Source organism: Melopsittacus undulatus, chromosome 6 (genome assembly GCF_012275295.1).
Source record: "Melopsittacus undulatus isolate bMelUnd1 chromosome 6, bMelUnd1.mat.Z, whole genome shotgun sequence".
In the NCBI taxonomy this organism is placed as follows: Eukaryota; Metazoa; Chordata; class Aves; order Psittaciformes; family Psittaculidae; genus Melopsittacus; species Melopsittacus undulatus.
The window spans coordinates 54,675,344-54,698,228 of NC_047532.1; the positions used below are offsets into that span (position 1 = coordinate 54,675,344).

The 22,885-nt window shown below is 40.0% G+C and overlaps 1 protein-coding gene across 1 annotated transcript in view; it reads left to right on the forward strand.

Moving 5' to 3' along the window:
• The window catches only part of EPHA4 (EPH receptor A4), a 109,469-nt gene extending 86,993 nt beyond the window's left edge, over nt 1-22,476 (forward strand). Inside the window, exons 9-18 of the mRNA XM_034064380.1 lie at nt 2,494-2,552; nt 3,358-3,471; nt 3,661-3,846; nt 7,745-7,806; nt 8,353-8,562; nt 11,058-11,207; nt 13,547-13,740; nt 16,156-16,311; nt 16,586-17,469; nt 19,968-22,476. Coding sequence (XP_033920271.1) covers nt 2,494-2,552; nt 3,358-3,471; nt 3,661-3,846; nt 7,745-7,806; nt 8,353-8,562; nt 11,058-11,207; nt 13,547-13,740; nt 16,156-16,311; nt 16,586-16,700 — 1,246 coding nt within the window. The 3' untranslated portion in view covers nt 16,701-17,469; nt 19,968-22,476. The remainder of the gene's footprint in view (nt 1-2,493; nt 2,553-3,357; nt 3,472-3,660; nt 3,847-7,744; nt 7,807-8,352; nt 8,563-11,057; nt 11,208-13,546; nt 13,741-16,155; nt 16,312-16,585; nt 17,470-19,967) is intronic.
• Nucleotides 22,477-22,885: the final 409 nt, after the last annotated feature.

Consider the following 22,885-nt stretch of genomic DNA (forward strand, 5'->3'; position numbering starts at 1 on the left):
CGTCTATTTAATCACCACCACCAAAATCCCTGTAATTATGGGTTCGAGCCTGCGACAAAGGCTCCCTTCTGCCGCTCAGGTGAGTTGCCCCGAGAGGCAGCTCAAACCCTGCGTGTCCTGTGGTGTGGGGCTCCTGTGCTGCTCTCGGGACAATGGCACTCAGGAGCCTCCTGCCCCCAGCCAAGCAGGAGAGGTCAACAGGTGACACAGGGAGAAGTGGAAGTAGGTAGGTAGTTTGGAAGGCATTATTTAAGCTTAATAAGCTACAATTATATTGCTTGAACAGTAATCCCTTTGTTTCCCTTTGCTTTTTGCATGTCTTTGGGTTTTAGTGGGGGAAGGTTCTTTTTTATTTGTTGTTAGGGTGATTGCACATTCAAAAATAAGATAAAAAGTATTTTTCCATACCTGAAACGCCTTCATGCAAAGACTGTTGGTGTTTCATGCTCCCCATCTGTGCCTGAACATTAATAAAATTAATATGAAGGAATCCTGCTTAAAATGCAGATAATTTTTGTTTTGTTTTCTGTTTTCTGCTTTTCTCCAAGAGAAGTTGTATAATACTTGAAACAATCTCTGCAATCCCCTTAGCTGCCTTGGTCCCATATGGCACTGGGTGAGATATGTGCTGCCTCTTCCCTCTTACTCAGTTCAGTAACTGGGAGCAGAGCATAGTCCTTTTATTTACCTCAGCACTGTTATACCAGTGCTGTAAGTCCTCAGGCAAATAAATGGTTTAAATTGATGTTTGGATCCAATGTGGTTTTTAATAATGCTTTTCTTGTGATTTGGAGCCATTTTCATTTAATTGACTTTCATCAAGAAAAAAAACTCCCAGCCGTTTATAGTTGGATGTATACCTGCTCTTTATGTCTGAATGCAAGTGCCGTTGATGTTGTTGGGAGCTCTGAGGCTTGGTTCAGAGATCAGGTAACCTTCACATGTCAAACAGGTTTTAATTTTTTCTCCCCTTCTCTTTCATGGTTAATTTATAGTTTTTATTATTGGCATAGTATGTTTAACACCCAACACGGAAAGATTGTGAAGAGCAAGGCTGGGAAATGGCCTTTCAGCTGGCAGCGATGAGAAGCTGCCATTTGTGGAAGGCCAGGCACAGGGTGGGAAATGAGATGGTTTTTGCTAATAGGCACAAAGATTTTGCTGACAGGAGAGGAATAATGAGACTCAGGAAGATTTGCTGCAAGTGAGGCTCTCAGTCATGTGTTTTCCTCCTGTTATCCCTGAGGTTTTGACCCCTTTCAACTCATATCTGCTGATAGGTCTTTCTCTCACCCACTCCCATTTTCTTCCTCTACCCATTTACCATTTTCAGACTTCTAACCCAGTCTCACCCCGGTGTCCCTGGCAGGCCTGGTCATCTGCTGCCCTACTCCAGGCAGCAGGTTGTACGTTTCAGGCAGTGCAGTCTTGCCTCCTGTGCTCCAGGCTTGGTTTCTCCTTCTGCCTTCCCTCTTGTTCACTCTAGTCCAGACTTTTGCAATTAGCTAGCTTGGGTCTCACATGCTGGGAGACTTGGACTTCCATAGGAACAGGCAAACTGAGGAGTAAGCAACAATAAGTTCTTCTCTTGGGCAACGTCTGTTCTTATGTCTGGTTCTGAACTTCCAGTGAATGATGGGTAAAAGCCCACATCAAAGCTCTACATCTATATACCAGTAGATGCTGGGGAGCTTTAAATCCCGGTACACATTTGGCTGAGCTGACTCTTCAATATCTTCCCTAACAGACTAACTTCTTCTGTTAACATTTCTTAATACCACTTATCCATTGAAGTTTAAAGCTGAATTAATTAAATACATAACTGGTTACAATATCGTGTGTAGGTGTGGAAATAGTGATTTGTAGAATTAACATACTATACTAGAGGATTAGTAGAACAGCCCTGCCATGAGGAGTTCTTTTCCCCTCATTCACTTATACAGTGATTAAGAGGATAAATAAAATCCTTGGGATCTGCTTTTTTTGGTGGTCAGGGTTTTTTCTTTTTTTTTGCTGCCATCCTGATTTCTGCATTAATAGACTTGTTTCCAGTTTTAGATATGTAGTTAAGTAAGTATGCTCATATTGGTATTTGCCTAATTGCTTTTGAAAATCAATCTACCAAAACACCTTTGTTGTAGCATTTAAATCCATACATGATAGGGCTAAAAAGCAGTTTGGCCCTTTTTCGCACACAATTGCAAATACACATTTGAAGAAAAGGTAACCAAAACAAGGGCTTTCTTTTCTTTCTTTAAATGCCAAGATGCAAAATAGATTTGTGTTTCTCTTAATGCATTGTTGATGCCAATAACACTTAGAGCAGTTTGAGGAGTCTCCTACCCTCTGGTAAGTGTCATGGGCTGTTGTAGGTGAGCTGCTGAGCGCAGGTCGTGGCAGGTGCAAATAGCTCGAGTCTCAGCAGGTCAAGAAGACTGAACTTGCCTCGAAGTGAGGTACTTGGAACTGTAATGCTCTGTTTTGTTCCGACAGGCGCAGTAAGTACAGTAAGGCTAAGCAAGAGGCAGATGAGGAGAAACATTTGAACCAAGGTAAAAGACAGTGGTGCTTGGGTTTTTTGATTTGGTTTGTAAAACATGTCTCATGTTCTGATGCTTGTGAAATAAGGGATGATATTCCTCTTGGGATAACATGTTTCTGTTTGCTTATCTTACAAACATCCTTCTTCAAAAATGCATATTTTAGTAACAGGGAAAAATAGGAGTATTGGGGTAAAAAGTTTTGAGTGGGCAGACAGGACAAAGGTTCATCAAATTTTTCTGTTGTTTCCTGCCACTGAAAAACATCCGTTCCGGGCTAGTGATACCTAAGCCAGATTTTTTCCCACAATACTATGCTAAAGCAGTTTTGGATGAGTTAGAGGAAGTCTTGCAGGAAAGGGAATGTGAACATTGCTGCCTTTTTTTCAGGACTGAATCCTACTATTATTTCCATCTCAGTCATCCAGGTATCAAACCTAGGACCCAAATTCAGAATTTCTTGGCTTCCAGAAAGGAAATGGGATGTGGTTCAGGCTCATAGGTCCGTAGGCAGGCTGCTGGCCTGTTAGGGATGGCAGTGATTTGTGAACCTCATTTATTGGCAAAAGCCTGATCCCTTACATCAGTATTAAATATTAAATATTGATGTAAGGAATTAAGTGTTTACATTTAAAAAAAAATCACACTGGAGGAAAAATACATTAAGTCCTTCCTTCATCAGTCATTCCTGGCTTACAGTACATTTTTATTGTGCACTCTCTTTGCTGTTGTACATCATTAAGACTTCAGTCTCATATGTTCTGTGTTTAGCAGCATGTAGATCAGTGACTTCAGATAAAACATTTCTGCCTTGCAGGTGTTAGAACATATGTGGATCCTTTTACATATGAGGATCCAAACCAAGCTGTGAGGGAATTTGCCAAAGAAATTGATGCCTCCTGTATAAAGATTGAAAAAGTTATTGGTGTGGGTAAGTGCCAGAAGTTTTGCCTTTTTTTTTTTTTTCTGTAAATACGCATTTAAATTTGCTTGTAGAAAACTTGGGATCCTGTGATTTTTGTATGACAGTTCCCCCAAATGTACTGACATAACAGTTTGACAACACATAAATGTGTGTTTCATGTTCATGACCATGGATTCTTGTGCCTTTTTCCTTAAGGAGAATTTGGTGAAGTATGCAGTGGACGTCTCAAAGTACCAGGAAAAAGAGAGATCTGTGTTGCTATCAAGACTCTAAAAGCTGGTTACACTGATAAACAGAGGAGAGACTTCCTGAGTGAAGCCAGTATCATGGGACAATTTGACCACCCCAATATCATCCACTTGGAAGGTGTAGTTACTAAATGTAAGTAGGTAATTTTCATGACAAGGCCAATTTGGAAGTCACTGAGAAATTAAGTCTGCGATGATGTGTGCTGGTTATTTTTTTTCTTTTCACCCTCTTTCCTGGGAAATGACAGATGGAACAGGTCCACTGATAGCTAATAGGAGGAAATCAGTGCAGGACAAGTCATTAATCTTGTTGTCAGCTATAAATGGGTTTATGGCTTCAACTGATATTCTATCCGTAGGAAGCTTGTATGTGATTTTGTAGGGGGAATTAATACTGCAGGGGTTGCCTTTTTTTTTTCTTTTTCCTATGCCAAGCAGGCATCTCTCACATCTTCACTAGGCTGAGCTGATTGTTACAGGATAGGCAAAAGCAGATGGTGAGCAAAGAATTTAAATTGGTCAGGGGAAAAATACCAAAACACAAACACAGAGTCATATGTTTAAGGTACAAAGAACAGATGTAAGGAGCAAGCCTTTGAAATTAAGTAGGCTGTTTTAGTGTGAAACTTGATTATTTGTTTTCTCTGAGTTACAGGTGTGATAATTCCACTCTGCAGAATTTACCTAGCCGATCCTTTTGTTTGTTTGATTGGGGGTTTTTAAGTCTGTTAACATGCGCTGTGCCATGAACCCTACCTTAGAAAGAGAATGACAGTGCTTGCTGTATGCTCTTGGTAGGCTAGAACTGAAAATACACCTGTGAGACAGACGTGCTTGGGTCTGACTTGATAAAGTGTCACTCTGATAGTGTAGTTATTGTCCCTACCCCAACTGCCCTGCGTACGATGTTGGCAAAGCCTGGCACTGATGGGAAATCTTAAAAGACCATTTGAATGTAAAGGCTCATGCTCAGGGTAGCAAAGAAAGCAGTCATCTTGTGAGCTGCTGTTAAAGGGTGGAATTTGTGAAGCTTACATTCTGCAGCTAATGGTATGCATGATAAACATGAATGGAAGGTATTAATAGTGTGATGAATTGAAATTAGATATGGATGCAAAGTTAAAAAGTAAAATACTAGTGTAAAGTATCTCCCATAGAGGGTTGTCAAAGCCATCAATACCACTGAAAAACCCTGCCCCTCTTGAATGTCAGTGGGAGCTGAACACTTGCTCTGTCACATGCATTTTTAGAAAACTTACCCTTGTTCTTTTGACCATCATTTACTGAGGGCTTCCCTCCAAACTGAAATGAAAAGATAATAGTCTGTTGGAATTTTTAAGGTCTGAGTCTTTCTTTTTGTTGCTGTTGTAATAAAGGGGCTGTAGTTGTGGTCAGGCCACCCTCTTTGCTGTAGACTGTAATTTTTCTAGCACCCTTGTAAAAGAAAGGCAATAGGGGAATATTTGTGTTGAAATCCCATTGAGGCAGGAACCCCCTGAGCTATTACAGCTCTAGCAGTTATAAATGACTATATGCATCTGCATAATGCAGTTGACACTGAATTAAAATTATTTGAAATTTTCACCAAGAAGGTGGGAGCCTGACCGAGAACATTTCATTGCCTGGCTTGCAGTAAGTGATGCTTCTGCAGCAAGTCATCTTGGTTACCTCAGAGCTGGTGTGTTTGGTAAACAGGGCTACTTAAGAAGACATTTATCTCAATTTCTCCATAGGTTTTCTGAATGCTGTGATAAATGAATGTATTTAATAAACTGAAAATTAAAGTGTGAGATAAACAGTTGTGTAGATGGGAGCTGGGAGAAGCAGCAAAAACTCATGAATACATTATTGGCTGCTAGTCAAGTACTTTAATAATTGACTCACTGATGGTAACTTCTCTCTCTATCCCCCTCCCCTGCTAAAGAAGTTCCTGAGTAATGAAATTACATGTTAATGCACTGAAAGAGTCTCCCTTTCTTCCTTTCTATGTTGACATAGTATCTTTTGATTGAGGGAGGTTAATTAAAACTCATTTAGCTGTATTTGTTCAGTGGAAGGGTTCCGGTCACAGTTGCAAAGGATAAATGAGGATATATGCAGATTTGGTTGGAGTTTTTCTTTCTGCCAAAGAAGGCCCCCAGATGTGAGTTAAAGGGAGAGCGATGTTTTATCACATCCCTTTCCTTAATGGTGAATATACTCATTCAAGGTTACAAGCCCTTCATCCAGAGCAGTCTAGTTTATGCAATACCATCACTTCTCTGCTGGGCTCATGCAAATCAGAAGGGTTTCAGTTGCCAGACTGGCATTTCACAGGCATACCAGTTTGCATGGAACCAAACCAGTAACAGTTTTGATATCAGTTGGGAAGGGAAGGAGAACCAGGAATAGTGAAAAGCCTGCGAAGAATAAGTTGTGACTGAAAAGGTGAAATAAGTAACAATGAGTGAAATAAGTGATGTATTGCACATAGATGTTGGCCTAAGTAAAATTATGTAAAATTTACAGTACAGTCAGTCAGTATAAAATATTGTTTTCTAATAGTAATAAAAAGAAAACAAAACCACATTACTTCAAAAGCAGAAATCCCTGACAAATTAAGAGAAAAGCATCTTGGTGAAAAACACACTGAGGCAGAAATGATTAGGAGAACTTTCAATGCTGCAACATTTCATGGTAGGGTAATTTTCACATTTGGTTGTTCTGGAGCAGGTACTTGCTGGTGACAAACACAAAGAAAAGTTGAGTAGTTTTGATACCTCTGATGCTAAGACAGAATTGAGCAATCTGCAGTCTAGGTGACATGTCCACTGAACCCTTCTTTTCCCATAATGTTCTGTTATTCAGAGCTGCTCCAGGAAGTACAAAAGCAGAGTTTCTCTGGGACGCTTGTCTTTTATTTAGGAAGAAATTCTATAGTTTCTGTAGCTAAAGCATAACTGGGAGGAAGGGTAGCCATCCCATCCGGGCGCTCATCATCAGGTGCTCCCTTGGGTTCAGGTGGGCTTGACAGTGCTCATCTTGGGACCAGAGTTCTGCTATTTGACCTCTGATAAAGTCACTTATCTACAGTTCCCAGTGCTTACTTTTAGAACGGAGACGACATTGGACCTTTTTCTGCAAATATCTCTCTAGGTGCTGAATATCCAGCTTGATATAACCCCATGAAATAATTAGTGTTACTTATGTGTACCTAAATGTTTTCAGTTTCAGTGTTGTATGACTTTGGAAAGCTCTTAAAGGCAACATAAAGCATTATTTATGTATTTACTGTTGTTTTACACAGGAGAGTGCCCAGAAAGCATCCCCGTGTCAGTAACATTATATTATATTTTTCTTCAGATTGCCAGGCTTGGCTTTCTGTATTACAGCATGGAAAGCTGAGTGCTGCTGAAATGCTATGCATGTGTGACACAATGCATTGAATCATTTATCCTGTGGTTGACTTCATGAGGCAAATGGCTTTGGCTCATTTATAAATAACAAGAGACACTGAATATAAAATCAGGACATAAAGTTGAGAGGAACAGCCTGTATTTTTCATTCTTGAACCCAGTTGTCTTGGAATACCTTGTAGCTGCTGACAGCTTATAACTCGCCTAAAGCGTTGATCTTTTGAAAGAGGCAGAGACCAAAGTATTCACAAATTCCATTTTGAAAGAGGAAGGCTTTCTAGTCTGCAAGCAGTTTAATTACACTAAAGATATTTGTCAGGTTTGAACAGATCTTTGTTTCTTAGCTCTCAATTATCAATTCATAAAATCCTTAGAGAACAGGAGCCACTTTAGTTAAAGACCTTGTCAATGAGCCAGCCAAAGGGTTAACCTTCCAGATGGGGCCCTTTGAATGTTTCTGTCCTATAATATTTCTTCTCTTGCTCCCCACAGCTGAGGCATAAGCTTGGTGCTTTTCAAATTAAATTAGATTGTGTAAGCCAGGTGTCTTGGCAGTAAAATCATGTACAACCCATTTTTATCCCATTAACATCGGTGTTCATCAAGGAATTGTGTTTTTCTTTCTGCAAACTCTAGGTAAACCGGTAATGATCATAACTGAGTACATGGAGAATGGCTCCTTGGATGCCTTCCTCAGGGTAGGTGATTTCTTCTTGATAAGCTAAGGAGATTTTATACTGGGAGACATTTTCTGGTCTTCATTCTGAGTTGGTATTTTTTTGCAGAAAGATATTGAAAATTCAGCATTTTTAAAGGAGATTATGTTTGAATTTGGGAAATTTCTGTTTTCTGGTACTGCCTCCCTCTACTGAAAACCAGAATAAATGTAAAGTGGAAGAATATACAATAAATATAATTTTTAAAATAGCAGGGTCTTAAAAAATCAATTTTTAATGGAAACAGTTCTGATTTGCTCCATTTTTTAAAACATTGCAATGCCATAGACTCATTAAAACCAGATTCATTGCAAACTGGATACTGCATCATTGGAAGCTGTGACAGAACCCGAGTTTTTACTTTGCTGGTGAATTATAGACAGTAGTCAGGAGATTGAGGAAATAGCTTTGCATTTTATTTGAGAGAAGATGGAAATCCAGAGATATGCTCTTTGCCAATTTCAGCAATGGCAATAATGTAACTTTTAGCTTAATGCTCTGTGATTTTCTTCCTTTCCCCATATGCAGAAGAATGATGGCAGATTTACAGTCATCCAGTTGGTGGGGATGCTTCGTGGCATTGGCTCAGGAATGAAGTATCTGTCTGACATGAGCTATGTGCATCGGGATCTAGCTGCTCGAAACATACTAGTCAACAGCAACCTGGTCTGCAAAGTGTCTGACTTTGGCATGTCCCGGGTCCTGGAAGATGACCCTGAAGCAGCTTATACCACACGGGTAAGGAGGGAAAGAAAATGTCCAGTGGGTTTTCTTGCCTGCATATTGGTTTTGTCTGATTGTGTAGGAGGTGATGATGGTTTGTTTAAAATAATCTCAGTCACAATGAAACCTATATCACAATCTAAAAATAAACATTGGCCCACACTCCATAGCTTGTATAAATTAATGTAGTGGTATTGCTACATCAGTGGCTGCATTGGTATTTCTTCTGTGAGGATGTGACCCATCTCTGGTTTCTTCAGTGTGCTGGAGTGTGTGACAGGAACCTGATGCCAGAAATTAGAGCTTAGGCTTCTATTCCTTCTGATGTCTGCAGACATGTATAATGATTTCCAAGTGGCTAGTCTCACTGAGGTTTGATACAGCAAGTGTATAAAACCCCATAAGTCCATATTTTCCCCATTGCAAAGCTAGTCATAAATTTGACCTAAAAAATTTGGTCTGGGAAACTTGCATTCCCATTTTTTTGTTTATTTCACATTTTATCTATATTTCAGCATCTCACTGTTAACTAATTTTGCTAAAGGCATTTTAATATGCTGCATGTGGAATAATGGAATAATATAAGTACCTCTGGCCACAAAACAACATCCTGACTATTACCAGCCTTTCTACCAATACCTCTGTAATTAACATGCACATGAAGGGAAAAGAAAAAGTCAGAGTTTATGAAGTCTCCTTTTTTAATTGCTTTTTTTTTCAGTTTTAAATATCTGCCATTCTCCATCTGTTCTCCCTAGTGCAGGGTTTGTTTGCAGCACTCAGATTTGGAGTTTAATCCCAACACTCATCCTTTAATGGATTCACAGTTCGTTACAGGGAAAGATAGACTCCTGTAGTATTAAATGCTGGCCAGCCTTGGTATTTCTCGCTTATAATGGTGGCAAATGGAAAAAGCAGAAGTCTGAAAAGCTGTATTCAGGGAAATCAAAGTTTAGAGGAACACACAAGGGCAAGACAGAAATGATTGAAAAGCTTCCCTTTGAATTTAGTGAGTGGAGATACAGTATTATGTTTGCTCTTGAGAGTAAACTACAGGGAATCAATGACATTTACTTTACAGTGCATTGTCTTCATTTGTTATCAGTAATGAAGGATCAGGAAAATTTGGATGAACTCCGCTGTACTTGAGCAGCTAAGTAAAAAGAGCTTATTGACAATTTTTAGAATGACAACCACGTATAAACTATGTCCATGTATCTGTGTCTGAAGGGAGAAACAGAACATTTTCATAGGTAGAAACGATGCAATAGAACGCAATTTTTAAAGTGTCTTTTTTAAAGACATAGTGTGCTCTGCCCCCCATTAGTAGTTTAACACATTAAAGTGAGAGCATCCTCTAGCCACACGAGGCAATACTGCTTCAGCCTGATTCATCAAGGGCCTCATGCAAAGGGAAAAGAAGACATGAGAAGGACCCTTTTTCATTTCACTTGGCTTTGGAACAAGTCCATATTAAACACTTGAGAGAGATATTAGAACAATAAGCCATTGAGTATGCACAGGCTGCATTTAGTTATGGATAAAAACTATCTAGAATATTGCTGAGAAAAAACCTACCAAAATAAACTTAATCAAAAAAGCATAAAAGCAAATTAAAGAACCTTAAAGCCTTTGTTCAGTTTACGTCGGTCCCCAGATGGAACTGCAGGAAACCAAAAGCTCAATTAAAAACACCTTGCATATTAGCATAAATAAAAGGAGAAATCTCTGGCCTGTGATCACTCAGCTAAGGCAAAATCAGATAAACAGGATGGAGTGAGTTCCTTTTAAAACAGTGCAGGACCTCAGTGGCCCAGATCAGATGCCCAAGTGTTTATATTTGCTTAAAAAGAAGTATCGCAATGAGAGACTTCTCTCTCCAACAGGTATTAAAAGCAGCCTTGTGCCATGTTCTGGTGTTGAGCTCCTCCCTGGGGACTGGGAGAGCCCAGAGGCTTGCTTGCTGTCTCACGTCTCTGGTAGGAGTTGGGATACTGCCTATGGGAAACACCACAGTATTCATAAATCTCCCCAGTTTATCCTCTCTTTATTTTACCTTTTTGAAAAGTGAAACATTTATAATCCCATTTTTCTGAAACAGGCCAAACAGGTCAGACAGGCAAGCAAGGAAATAGTAATTAACAGCCAGCATGTACTTATTTGTTTTGTCAACTAAATCTCTAATATATACTTTGTAAAACCCCTGGCTTGCTCTCATGCTTCATCATAGCCCTAAGCAGAGATCTCTTAGAGGGCTGATAAAAATACATTTAACAATTTACTGGTTCGCCTCCTTGTGACTAAAGAAAACAGATGGGCAGTATTGCCTCCTGGTTGGATTTGACAGTTTTATGGCAAGAAGATTTAAAAGTGGATGCCTTTTCAAGAAGGATTCTGGAATTGCATGCAGAAAACGATTTTGTGTTCTTAATGGCAGTGTAGAACTGTGTCAGGCCCGCGCTTTACTGTGTCACTGACTCATAGCCCGCGGTTTCTTTTATTTGTGACAGGGTGGCAAGATCCCCATCAGGTGGACTGCACCAGAGGCAATTGCCTACCGTAAATTTACATCAGCTAGTGATGTGTGGAGCTATGGCATTGTCATGTGGGAAGTGATGTCCTACGGAGAAAGACCTTACTGGGATATGTCCAATCAAGATGTGAGTCTCCTCCTGAGCTTCCTCTTTTTCTCTCCCTTTCCCCCATGCCTTTGTCTTTGTCCTTAGATGTCTGCTGATGTGTTTCAACTGCTATATGGTTATAAGACATTTACTTCAGGCTTTTAGAAGGATATAATTAGTGGTAATTCCTGTTTTCTCAGGGAATTTCTCTGGAGCTGAGACTTCCTTGAGTATTTCAAGCCTGGTCTATGGTCAGGAAATAGGGAATTCTTAAGTTAGGGTCTGTAACTTATGCATCTCTCTTTTCTCCTTTCTTTTTCCTTCTTTTTTTTTCCTTTTTTTAATATATATTAGAAAAAATATTACAAGCAATTGAAATAAAAAAGAAGAATGAAGAAAAAGGAGACAAATATATTTAAACTGTCAGATCTTAATACTGCCAAGAGAGGGAAGATTTGAATGTTGATGTTAAATCTCAACTTTATTGAAAGTCTTTAAGAAAAACCACTTTAATTTAATGGGGCTTCCTATTAGTAGTTAATTCTTCAAGCCCCAGTGCACTTGTAATTTCTTCCAGATGATTTTATTTCTTGTAGGATATCTAAAACAACACATATGAAATCTAATTCTGATTATCAGTCAGAGCATCCCTGTGACAATCACATAGCTGCCCCCTGAGGACATTAAAAAGCAGCTTTCCTAAATGACCATTCTTAAATTATGCATGTCCTGTTTAACCGTACCATCTGGACTACTTCAGTGTATTCCAAGGGGGAGCATGCACAATGGCTGCTATTCTAGAAGAGTATTTAATAATAATGCTAATAAGAGCTTTTGCTAATAGAATTTTTATTAAATAAAAAAAAATAAATCCCAGTGAAAATGAGGCATAGATTATCCATAATTCTTTTCCCAGGGGAGCTAGAAACATATAAAGGAAGAAGAAAATGTTAATCTGAATATATGGTCATGGGAGTGGTTAAGTCATTTTACAAGTCATCTGCTTTCTTATGTGGAACTGAACATTTTCAAAGAGTGTCTAGATGTGGATGGCATTTAATCTAAATGGGGGATATAATTTTAATTTCCTTCTGATGTGAAATGTCTCTTCTGGCACCCAGTCTTGCCTTTCCTTTGCTAACAGGAAGTCATCAAGATTTATCAACAAAATAAAACACCAGATGTGTCTCAGTTATATCAGGCATGTCTACACTGCACAGTGAAGCTCAATGCAACCAACACACAGCTATTATATTAGGCTGGTATACACTGCTAACATGTGGTGCTACACCATGCTGAAAAGCTGGCTTGAACAGGACAGTGAAAGCCAGTATTACTGTCTTTGCATTTTCTTTTTAATACATGGCACAGACATACAATTTTTTTTCTTCTTAATGATGTTGAGAGTAGTGTTATTCACAACAAAGCAGAAGTGAATTTCAAATTATTCTGTGTCTGTTGAATCAAGAGAAATCAAAAGGATCTTTATGTTGTCTGGAGTAGTGAGAGCCACTTTGTAGTCACTGAACAGCTGCTGTTAGTACAAGCATATCCCTCACCCTGTCCTCCCAGTGGATTTTAGCCACTAATTGGACAAGAGCAGAACAAGGGAATTTAGTGCAATTCAGTGTCATGGTGAATCCTGCTAGCAAAGTCATATTGATTAATTAAAAACTGAAGGCTTCTGGGTCATATCAGAATTGAGTCCTGGTCACATCCCATTCTCCTGAGAGGGCTAACAAGCCATTAGAGTACTGAGCTCTGAAGCCCTTTTCAGAGGGTTTGAAATTGCTTCAGCTTGTGAGTTTTTCTGGTTTCTATTAAGTATGAATTGCATACTTTAGGTGCTGCATTGGACTTCTGAACATTCTTGATAAAGCTGTACAAAAGGGTTCCCATCTCTGCATTTCTTGGGTCAGAGCATAAAGTGGTGAGAAAACAGGTTGAAGGCCTGTATTGCTGACAGAGAGGAGGGGGCAAGGGGTTGATCTGCTGTGTCCTAAAAGTGATGGGGAAAACTTCATCTTCAATGTATGGCTCCCAGAACTGTTGCTTTTCCAACCCTCTGTCCAATAAAGATAGTTGCTTAATTCTAACCTGGGCTATTTTGTCATCCTTGTATCCCATGTGCTTTCTTGCAAAACATTGCCCTGCTGTCTGTTTTGGATGCTGTACCCTTTTAGTTTTGCATTGCTGAGGAGAAACAACAGTTCTGAGACCACCAACTGCCTGAGCCTGAGTGCCATTTTCCATGTTGTTCCACTTAATTGTGGATTTGTTTCCATACTTTGCATTGCCCTAGGATAAATGATACTCAGCTTGTAGATTTGAGTAGTGTCTGATGTTCTCTAATGTCTTCCTAATTGTGCCATTTATAGGTTATTAAAGCCATTGAAGAAGGATATCGGCTGCCACCCCCAATGGACTGCCCCATTGCTCTCCATCAGCTGATGTTAGACTGCTGGCAGAAGGAACGCAGTGACAGGCCTAAATTTGGACAGATTGTCAACATGCTGGACAAACTCATCCGCAACCCCAACAGCCTGAAGAGGACAGGCAGTGAAAGCTCCAGGTCAGCTGTGCTTTTGTAATAGAGATGTATGAGGGAGCATAGTGGAAATGACAGGCAAAGCTGCATGTCACCTAAACCTCTGTGCTAGGCTTAATGTGTGCTCCGTGGCTCTGCAGAGCCTGACTGCACAGCAGACATTGCATCGTGCAAGAGGGCAGAGGGGTTGTGCTGGCATGCTGCTGAACCCCACTGGGTATCTCTGACCCTCCTAGCTCTGTGAGATGGAAAATGGAATGAGCAGAGCTCTTCCTGTATCACACCAGGTTCAGAGAACAGTCTTAAACAAAAGTTTGAAGACTTAAGTTTGCCACATCTTTTCCCTCTCTTCCATAGTGAAGGGGCTTGGAAGGGTAGCCTTAATGCAGTGTAGCTGACAGGAGTGATGTGGTTTTCTGCAGGAAAAGTACATCATCAAGTTTTATAAACCCTAGATTTGTGTAGGATTTGCAAATGAGCATTACGGCATTACAGCCAACGCCTTGCGGGCATTGGGAAGGTGTGGATTAATTTTTATGTGAATTTGAATTTAATTTTGTGGAAAGCCAGTTTCATGTCTTCACCGATCCCGCATTACACTGGTATTTATTTTGTTTGCTAAGCACAGTATACCTGCTACGTGCAAAAGAAGAGCAGTAGGAAGGAAACTCCCAGAGTTGTAGGGTAAAACCAAAATATCTTTGTTGAGACAGATCAGCAGTTTGTTTAAGCTGGTGAAACACTGCTGAAGTAATAGGAGCTTGGCTAATTTACACCAGGTTTGTTCTATTTTTTTCAAACGCCTTTGCCTTGTCAGGTAGATTTACTTGCAGCAAATATGGAAAAAAGCTTGAAAGAAACAAAAGGAAGATAATGGGAAAATATTTTTCAGTAGAAGGGAAGATATAAAAATATCCACAGGGCAATACAAGGCTAAGTTTCTTGAATCAATGAAGGAGTAACACAAGTTCTTCTTTAGCCTCCAACAGAACAACTTCCTGGAAAAAGCTATTTTTTTTTTTAAACTTGTAGGTCCCTTTGTGAATTTTCCTTACAATGTAGAATATCAGAAGAGGGACTATTAACCCTGTGAGACCCCTGTCACCACATTATCTCCAGATTGCCCTAACTGCATTGGTAGCCTGGCAAAAATGCGTCCACCCTTGAGACTTAAATAATTTACATGGTGAGAATCACAATATGATCTGCTGTGATAATTTGACTTGAGAATCACAGCATGATCTCCTCCATTTTGCTTTCTTTCCAATTTACAGGTGCTCTTTGAAAATACATAGATTTTACAAAAAATGATAGCCTGTTCAAGATCATTTAATGTTCTTGGCTATTTATATATCTTTATTTTGTTCTCATTAGAATATGAATTTCAAATATACATATACCATTATTAATATATAATTTTATGTGTGGAGCATATTTGCATATAATTAGCTTGCCATCACTGGTCCTGTGTTAGATAGTACTTTAAAAAACTTGTACCAAGTAGTACCAGCATGTACTGGGTGCCTTAGGCAAGACATAACTATGCTGTTGCACATCTAATCTTTGAAAATGTGCATTTTCAAATAAATTGCTAAATTATATTTGTTTTGGTTAGATAGATAGTAATTTATAATGGTTTAATGGGACTGTGATTTACAATAGACGTGGGATAATGAGATACTAAGAAGCAAGTCTGGTAAAAATAATTATTCACAAATCTGAGCAAGGGAAAATAAGAAGCACATGCCACAGCGCAAACAAAGATCAAAGCTTGCATGATTCCCGCCACTTCTGGCACACGCGCTGGTCAGGAATGGATTGATTAAAGAGGGGATTAACTCCCTGCTGTCCTGAGTTTGATTGAATGGCCTGAGCTTGCCTGAAAACCTGACTGGAAACAGGATTTATCTGAACTTGCCCTGAGTTTTGCCCTCCAAACCAGTCTGGCAGGTTGTGAGCTCCCAGTTCCCTTGCACATACTTCAGTAGTGTTTCTATAGTTGCTGAGCTGAGGTCTGACACATGCAGGATTGGCAAGGTCTTGCATTGCTGCCTCTGAGATACAGACTTAGTAGGCTGAATGCCTTCCAGCATTGTTATCTTCTTTGCTTTTTAAAGTAAAAGCATTTTCTATGAACTTTGTTGTATCTGAGGTGGAAATCGTAAGTGGCATTGTGGTTCAAATTAGATCTGAAAGCAAAAATAGAAACCTAAGGTGAAATTCATTCTTAGCAAAATTTGGCCTATTACTTTCTATTTTTTGAAGTTTCTTGCATTGATGTACGTTGCTGTGCAGAGAACCACCAGTTTCACTGAGTACAATGTCTTGTCCTTACTTTCTCTAATTGTTGAGGATAATTGTTTCAGAAACCAAACTCTTTTTTGTGATTCATGATCCAGTTGACACCATTTCTCTGTCCTTTCACTGTTTGGCATCCAGACCTAGCACAGCCCTGCTGGATCCCAGCTCCCCTGAGTTCTCAGCGGTTGTTTCTGTCAGTGACTGGCTCCAAGCCATTAAAATGGAGCGATACAAGGATAACTTCACAGCTGCTGGCTATACCACCCTAGAGGCTGTGGTGCATATGAACCAGGAGTAAGTACTCAATGATATAATAAAAAAACTGGTAAATCTGGATTTAATCAACCTCTTTTCCTTTGTGCTGCATATCATTACATTCATTAAAGGAATGGAATGCCTTTCATTTGGATAACTTTAAAATACCTCCATAATCCCCTCACTTTTTTAATTAAACATTTCTGTACATCTGCCTTGCTTTTGCTGTGTTGCTTGTCATTGACTCTTAATATTCTCTGTGCCAGCATCTTATCCAGAGTTCTCAGCCCCCTACTTCTCTTGCTTTCCACAGTGACCTGGCGAGGATTGGGATCACTGCCATCACGCACCAGAACAAGATATTAAGCAGCGTTCAAGCAATGTGCACCCAAATGCAACAGATGCACGGCAGGATGGTCCCTGTCTAAACCAGTACTGAATAAACTCAAAACTCTTGAAATTAGTTTACCTCATCCATGCACTTTAATTGAAGAACTGCACTTTTTTTACTTCGTCTCCTCGCCCGTTGAAATAAAGATCTGCAGTATTGCTTGATGTACAGATTGCGGAAACTGAGTGTGTGTATTGGGAGGGGAGCCTCCAGAAATGACAAGCCGTCATTTCAAACCAGACCTGGAACAAATAGTTTTTTGGAACATACTTCTCTGTTGATCAACGATATGTAAAATACGTGTATCTATATAAATATAAAGTCACATTCAAGTTTTGATGCTATGTTTGCTGCCAGATACTGTGCTTAAAAAACAAAAACAACATTACTTTCCTTCTCCCTGTGACCCGTAGGATTACAACCATAGTGTTTTATTTGTCGGTGAAACCACCGTTGTTCATCTTTCACTGGAATGAAGACTCTGCCCTAGGATATTTTTTGCAGACTTGATGCATCACTAATACCTTGCAGAAACCTCAGTGAGAGTATCATTGGGCTAATCAGTGCCTGCCAATTAGTGATCTACTCATTTATGGGCTTGAGACATGATATGACCCATTTTGTGGATTACTGGGCAAAACTGGACTTTTGGGGAGTTTATTGGCTGTTGTTGTGCCGTGCTGAAGCCTACCACTTAGAGACTTTTAGTGAACATCTTGCCAGTAGTCAGCTGTGACAATCGTGGCTGTGGAGCTTTCAGACTTTTTTCTCTTTCAAGAAACAGTTCTCTTTGCCACATGAAGAAGGTCAGTGGAAGTACAGTGTACAACATGTTCATGGTGCTTTATTTCTTAAACTGTGCTAGGATTTCATCACTGTTGGGTTAAAAAAAAAAGTGCTGTGGTATGTATTATTTGGGGTTCCCAACTAGTTTGTATGAACCTGTGCTGGTTTCCCAGACTAATTGCTTAGTGTTACCCATTGTTTGCTCTATTTGATGACAGTGAAAATTGCACTGTTTCAAAACCTGGTCTTGCTTTCAAGCTGTTGCGTGTTAGGATGTGCAGACAAGGTGTAGGAATGCATCTTGGGGCTCACTCAGTTCAGTTCTAAGAGCTTGACCCCACTTTACACTAAGAGCAGCAGGGATGTTCTTATATTTTTTGGGTGGAAAAAAACAGGCATATAGATTGTATAGAAAGTAAGAATAACCTTGTAAAGCAGAGATACTCACAAATGCACCAAAGATCCAAGGGCTTCTCCTTCCCTCTCATGCAAAACAGTAGAGCCAATATTTATGTTTTAGAAAAATCAGTCTCAGTTTCTGTATCAGGGGTTTTATGGGAGGGAGAGCAGAAGGAAACGGGGTTATGCATGCAGCCTTCCTGGTTTTGCATAATTTGGGTGTTGGGCATGGTGATAGTGCTATGTTAAGCAGCAGTGTTATGCTTCACACACGGTAATGCAGTCTCACCAGCTGTGGGAACCAAATTCACTTTTGAAATCATCCCTGTACGTTGGATTATCAAGGCAACTGTGGGTGTGAGTGCCAGATTAGGCTGCATGGCTAAGGTCTAAGAGCCTCTCCTTAAGTATGGCAAACAGGATGGAGCATGACCTGCTTGAAAAGCTGCCCTCCAACTCCTACAAGAAGCAGATGGAAAGTTGCATGAGTGAAAGCATCTCCTAGGTTGCTAGCTGGAGGTGACTGCTGTAGGAATGTGGTTGTCCTCCTCAGTTCACACAGGATAAAGCTTTATCTGGTAAAGCTCTGAACACATTTAAGCTTGAATTTTATTTATATTAAAGATTTTATAACTCTTTTTGAACAGAGTATATAGATTAGATTCCTTTTAAAGTCCTTTCAAGTGATGAGATGACCTTAGAAAAAGAGACAGAATCAGGCCCACTTGTACTGGGTAGGAGGAGGATTTTAATGACACATCCTCTAGAATAAGCATGTTTTAGCTGTGCCAGGCACAATGTCAGAAAGGTGAGATTTGTTTTGATGGCTCTAAGGCTGGTTCTTTGGTCTGTAATAGTTTTGTCCCACTCTGCACCTGACAGCAAATTCAGAAATTATTTAGTAACTTTGTATGTCAAGGGCTTTTAGTAATTGCATTTATTCTAGATCCAAAACAGCTCACTCACTTGGACAAGTCACACTTACTATATCGTCATTCACATCACTTTTTGTCACTTTGAACAATAACTTGCTGATTTCAAACACTGACTCTCCCTCACCCTGAAATTTCTCAGAGAACAACTTGTTCAGAATATGGGATGCTAAATTTGCATCCTGTCAAGTCATGACAGCTTAGTAAAAACAGTTCTGCAGTATTACTTGTGAAAGCTTTTCAATTTCAAAGAAAAAAAAGAAACCTTAAAAAAACTACTTAAACCAGCATGTTTTAATGTCATTTTGCCAGGCAAGGTGAGAAGTGGTTACTTGTTTAAACGACCTGACACTTATACTTCCAGAAGCAAATATTCTGTTGTTTCATGTTGTTTCTTAAGTGCAGAGATACTTTCAGTTTCCTCTTGCTGTAAATCTGTTGCATTCTGTTAAGATTTTGTTTTTATGTAAAAACAAAATGCACCCAATTTTCTGGCCAGATTGTAAAATTGCTTTCTTGGAGTTCAGTAACTGGAATTCAAAACACTCCAATATTTTCCACACAAAATGGAAAACTGTCCCTATAGAATGAAAACTGTGAAGGCAGCTGAGATGCTGGGTTTTCACAGCTGCCATTGATGGTTGTGTTCCCTGTGATAAAACACAGCCAGTGAGGGGGCATCCACTTCAATGTGATTTTAGCTGGAGGAGAGCAGATTAAAACAAAATATATGGCACCATGGAAGGAGGACTTTGAAACAGTGTGAAGGAATGAAAAGGGGCAAGGAAGGCAAAAGGTTCTCACCATCTGAGAACTGCTGGCTGTATTTGTCTCGCCCAAGATGGATGAACTAGCCAGTGTGGCAATGCTCTACATCCACCTGCATTTGCCTTTCCACCACTCTTTCCTGTGAGAATTGCATCTCTTGCTACTTTGTCCTCTGTCCTTTAGGAAATCCTTCTCCCCTTTATAGGAAGACGTTTTATTCCACGAACCTGCTGCCAGGTCACCTCTTCACCAGGGCAGAGATGAGTTCATCTCTTTAACTTAGATGTGAATCAAAAATTGCGGCAGCCAAGGAACAGCAGTGCTTCATCTTGGGAAATCTAAGAAGAGGCATTCAGGCAGGTCTGTCCATCTGTCTTGTTGCATATTGTTTAATATATTTGTGTTTTCTTTTTGTGCAGGGCAATTAGATTTTGCTTTCACGTCCTTATAGCCCATCCTATTGATCATATTGACCATGGAGGAACATAGACTAGCCTTCTGGATCTACAGTTGCATCTTCCATAGCACTGATTCTGGAGAACACATGCTGAACAGTCACCAGTTGCTGAAGAGAGCATGACTTTGACTTTCTCTTTTTTTTTTTTTGTGTGCCACCCACTCCAGTTTTTTTTCTTCATTGAGAGCTAACTAACTCATTGAGACTCAGCACCCAGCTGTCACTTGAGGAATGTACTGTGTCAAAGCCCTGCAGACTTCTGGATGTTTGGGGTTTTTTTTTCCCCTCCCCTTTTGCTTTCTCTTCCTACCTTTGGTTTTATTTATATATTTGGTTATTTTCTCTCCTCATCCACCTGGCTGTCACTGCTGCATCTCTGATGGATGCAGATGACGGAGCACTACACATCTTACCATGGACACCAGACTAGGTGCCGCAGCAAAGAACCCAGTTCCTGTGAGCTGCCCATATCCATTGCTGAAGTGACATTTTACACAAAATGTGCCATTGCAGTGATATAAATATATTTTTTTTTTCCTTGAATGGGTAATGGATTAGTATCTCCTCTGAAAGGTGCGTTTGTGTGCTTGTGTGCGTGTGTTTGTGTGCGAGTCACCTCCTGTGTAGAACTGCCTGTGAATGTGCCGGAAACATCCCTGGAAGCGCAGGAGTTCCCTGTCATAAGAGAACAGGCCAATAGCTCGTGTCTGCCATAGTAGTGAGAACACACACATTAAAAAGATGTTTAAATTTCTCTATCTACAAGTGTATTTTTTAGCTACCGCACTAACCTTAATGAGTAGTTCTACAGCCTGAAATGGGCAATTTCAAGTTAGTTTTGGAGTTATGGATTACAGGCTCCATAAGGGTGCTAAAGGTATTCTTAAGTGTTGTTTATTTGTATTTAATACCCTGATTGTGATCAAAACTCACCAGTTTCTCAATGGCAAGGTGATGGAGGCAACACCTGTATATCCATCCACTGGTAACCCTGAACTGAACTCTTAAGTAGACTTTTTTATCTGCAAAAATAGGATTTTAAGGACTTGTTGAATGCAAACAAATATATGCAATTCTTCAGTTCACAGAAGCACCTTGCTCTGTGTGCAAACTGTGAAAACTTCTAATGTAATAATCAAAACAATTCATTTGCTCTCAGCGAAGTTAAAGAACAATAATGCAACAAGACTTTTAAGGTTACAGCAGTTAGCAAGAGAGTTGTGAAATGTGTCCTGTTCCTCTTGTGGGTGATGAAGAACTGGTGAAGTGCAGTAGAAGGCACTCTTTCTTCCATGGCCTGAGGAGCAGTGCTGCAATTTACTGGTACTACCTAGGAAAGCTTTCTGTGTTTGGAGAATTCGTCGTCAATGTGAGGTAGCTTGAGAAGAGCTGTGGCCCAGAGTCCAGGGAACATTATGGCACTAGGGATTTGGAGCAGGGCAGGTGGTGCTCCCCAGTTGCTTCCTCGCCATGGTGGGCTAGCATCTGCTATGGTACCCAGTGCAGCACAGCCAACTGCCCTGGGACAGGGTTTCACTCCAGCAGACATGGGGGAGGCTGGATTCTCTATGTTAAAAGTGAATGCAGCCTTGACCAGAGCCATAAAGTGGTATCCCAAAGTCGCTCCAACTTTCTCCTCTTTTCCCTCCTCATGGACCCTCTGAGCTCACTGTTAACCGTAGTTATGCCTGCAGGGTCATGGAAGGGAAGTGAGGTGGCTGCGCTGTCAGGCAGAGCCTGGGCACTGTCGAGGTGCCAGGAAGTGCCAGCTATGTCACTCAGCATGGCCCATGGCAGACTGCTACAGAGGGAGCTGGGGATGAAAGGAAAGTGAGTGCCATGGCACTGCTTCCGTTTGGGGAGAGGAGAGGTCAGCACTAGGACTGTCTCGCACGAGAAGCCTCTGTTTGTTCAGAAATTGTCCTGCTTGCACACCACTGGTTGATGTTTGTCCAGGTTTCTTGCTGTACTAATTTTGTGATGGATCTTATGTATTAAAAATATATATGTATAAAATACAAGAGGCTGGTAAATCACCAGTAAACGGGACCTAAAAAGCAGTATTTTTCTTTTATGTGACATTTTCATAACCAGAAAAAAAGAATCTGAAATACTAATCAGACAAATAAAAAGAGAGTGCATTTATTTTTTTGTATCACTGCAAGTATGTTGGAATATGCAAGGACTGTGGTTATAATTAGAATGTATGAGGCGTATTATAATTTAGTTGATACTGAAAAAATCTAACAGCATTTCTTCGTGCATTTGAACGATCTCTGGGTTAGATATATAGATTTTTCTATTTTGTTTTAATTTGTAATTTCCCCTCCCCCCTCCATGAATTTTAGGTACACATAACTTATGTCATTTATTTATGGTCTTTTATACCTAGTTTGTAAAATTGTAAAATAGCAAACAATGCAAACATTTGCATTTGAAAATAATAAAGTAGTTGCTGTACAAACCTGAAATGGACTATCTCTAGTTATTGCACTTTTTGTAATTCAGTGTTTATCAAGAACAGATACAAATTCAGAACTTGGAGTAATAATCCTCATGTTTGCCCCAAAAGGGATTAATTATCTTCGGTGTATTTCACAGGAACACGCTCCCAAAGGACATTTAAACTGCGTAACTCCTGTGCGTACGTTAAAGCATGTTACTTTTGCTTGTTACCATCTGGATTGTGTTGTGTGCAGAATATTTGTAATGTGGGAAGGATGCTGCAGTCAGGCTCACCTTGTGAATGATCTCAGTGCTTTTTCTTGGAGATCAGGTAGCATCCATGGGCACTATGCCTGAAGAAATAATACAGGATCATAATGTCGTTTCATTGGCATGCCTGGGGTCAGCTGGGAATAGTTTCCCTCTGTCTCCTGC